Raw genomic sequence first — 2500 nt, 5'->3', positions numbered from 1 at the left:
CATTGGACCTAAAATCCGAGAGGTTTTTTCTAATGTATGGTATTAAAGTACCAATGAGAAGAACATATAATCTACTGTATTAACTTATTTACTTTAATATCATTATCATCCGTCATCAGTGGTAGTGGTAGTTGGTCGTGGTCGTGGTTGTGATCGTGATCGTGATCGCGGTCGTATTACAAGGATCTCAACAGAGGAGGGAAGGGCCGGTGACATCACAAATTAAAAATGCCCGTGAGGATCCAAATTCGCTTGACTGTCAACAACTTTTCTTTGAGAAAATCATCACGTGAAAATCCATTTTAATAATTTGATTTTATCCCGACGCGCGAACTGGCTTATTACGCAACTGACGTAAATTAAGCATAATCAATTGTAGCTGAAATCACTTACCCGTCGTGGGCGGTGGCTCACCTTCCGTGGAGACATGAGGCACATCTGAAAAAGGAACGGATCTTTGCGTTCAGTTTTTTTTTACGTTGCCACAAGCTGGGAGGGTTTGCAAACTATATCCCGACGCGCGCACAATTAAGCATAATCAATTCTTGGGTTTCACTCACGTGATCAACAGCCATGTTTTACAACGAAAACAAAAGAAGACGTTAGCATAATAATAGCTTTCAATTCACGGAGGATTGGATCGGGACACCAACATGGCCGCCATTTCATTGTTTTGGGACACCAACATGGCGGCCGTGACGTCATGTGAAATCCAAGAATTGTAGCTGAAATCACTCACCCGTCGTGGGCGGTGGCGAGTTCAATGGCTCACCTTTCGTGGAGACATGAGGCACATCTGAAAAAGGAAAGGAACTTTGCGTTCAGTTTTTTTTTTCAACGGTACCACAAGCTGGGAGGGTTCGCAAACTATAACCCGACGCGCGCACGTGTTTTTTTGAAACTCCGAAATGGCTTATCACGTAACTGACAATTGTAGCTGAAATTACTCACCCGCCGTGGGCGATGGCAAGTTCAGTTGCTCATCTTCCGTGGAGACACGAGGCGGCACGTCTGAAAAAGGAAAGGAACTTTGGGTTCAGTTTTTTCTCTCACCTTTTAGCCCTTCGTGGCATTGGCAATGTGGTGGGGGGCAGACATATTAGGTAACTGAAGTTATCAAAGGATTTTATGCCACCTCTAACGTCACTCGACTCTGCGCCAAGGCTACTAAGAGAAGTTACGAAAAGAACACGGATACAGCAGCGGCAGGGATTCAGGATTCAGCGGGAAAATTACGAACATTGGAATATTACGTTCGATCACTTAGACCTCCTCTACCCCCCCCCCCCCCCCTCCCCTCTTCCTTCACCGACAAGCACAACAGCCTTGGAATGCCCCCTCCCAACTTCGTAATTTAGTGTTAATTTAAAAAAATTCATTTCTTACCTCGAGTCACCGGAGGTTGTCGAAAGATCGATACCGTCAAAAGTTCGAATTCTGTACCGTTGTCGAACTTCGACAGGCCAAAGATCTGTGAAACAAGCAATACTGGTATAAGGATAAATTCCGAGCCCAAAGAGGGCAATTTACTTGGAGAAATATATCGCGGCTTCCTGTTATCTTTTTGTTTGCCGGTTCATTTAAAGGATAAAAGGACAAGCTAAAGATTTGGCTTCGGTGGTCGTTGTTTATTTAAACGTTGAAACAGTTTGTTGTGATGTATTGTTATTTGCTGTTGGACCACTAGCTGCCAAACGTATAAACCTCGCATTTCGGAGAGAGCCTGCAACTTCATGTATGCAAATTTCTATCTTGTATATCGCCCAATGTAAAGGAATCCAGGAGACCCCCAACCCGTGGATTCCGGATCCCGAATAGTGTATCCCGCATCCTGAGTCGAGGATTCCGGATTTCTAAGTCACAGGTTCCACCAAAAAGGATCCCGGATTTCATCAGATGATTCTGGATTCCAAAGCCCTACATTTCCTGGATTCCAGAATCCCCATTCCTTCATATCTTCACATCTTGCGTTATTGGTTTCGGGAGTTCGTTCGTTCGTTCGTGTGTATGTTGCGCGCTTCTCATATCAGGGTTAGGTTTTGTGTTCAAAAAACGAGTTCGCTCTGCCATAAGATGCTTATAGGTTCAAAATCACCCTTGTGCGATGTGTTTCAGTGGAAAAAAAAGGGTTAAGAAGTATCTTCCGGAGGCTGGTTGGTTGTTGATCAGTGTGGGCCAAGAAAAAGGTCAAGGCGGTAAAATACAAATTTTGGCTGCTCGGTAGGCTAAGAGGCAACCAGGATGGACGGCTCTTCGGTTCCAGTTGAGTAACGATCCACCGTGCTATTTGTCAGGTTCATTTGTTCAAAAGATGGATAATGCTATCCATCGGATAATTCACTATTCATTTGCGCAACTGAATTGGTTTCGCTATGACTAATCCACTGGATAGTGATTTATCCGGCGGATAGCTTGAACGCGCTATCCATCGTTTGAACAACTGGACCCAGGACGTAACTCGACCCATATGACACACGAGCCGTTGAGTACATGAAACTTG

General features: G+C 44.5%; 1 protein-coding gene across 3 annotated transcripts in view; it reads right to left on the bottom strand.

The window, feature by feature from the left end:
• LOC138014231 (uncharacterized) overlaps positions 1–2500 on the bottom strand; it is a 22433-nt gene that overhangs the window by 3911 nt on the left and 16022 nt on the right. The window contains exons 13-16 of one of the 3 annotated variants that reach the window (XM_068861271.1): positions 1387–1471; positions 952–1011; positions 740–796; positions 394–438 (exon numbers count right to left, since the gene is read on the bottom strand). In XM_068861271.1, the coding sequence (XP_068717372.1) occupies positions 394–438; positions 740–796; positions 952–1011; positions 1387–1471 (247 nt within the window). The remainder of the gene's footprint in view (positions 1–393; positions 439–739; positions 797–951; positions 1012–1386; positions 1472–2500) is intronic. The other 2 variants (XM_068861273.1, XM_068861272.1) reach the window with 2 other exon arrangements.

Source organism: Montipora capricornis, chromosome 8, assembly GCF_036669925.1.
Source record: "Montipora capricornis isolate CH-2021 chromosome 8, ASM3666992v2, whole genome shotgun sequence".
NCBI classification, from domain to species: Eukaryota; Metazoa; Cnidaria; class Anthozoa; order Scleractinia; family Acroporidae; genus Montipora; species Montipora capricornis.
This window is presented reverse-complemented; position numbering and strand designations above follow the sequence as displayed.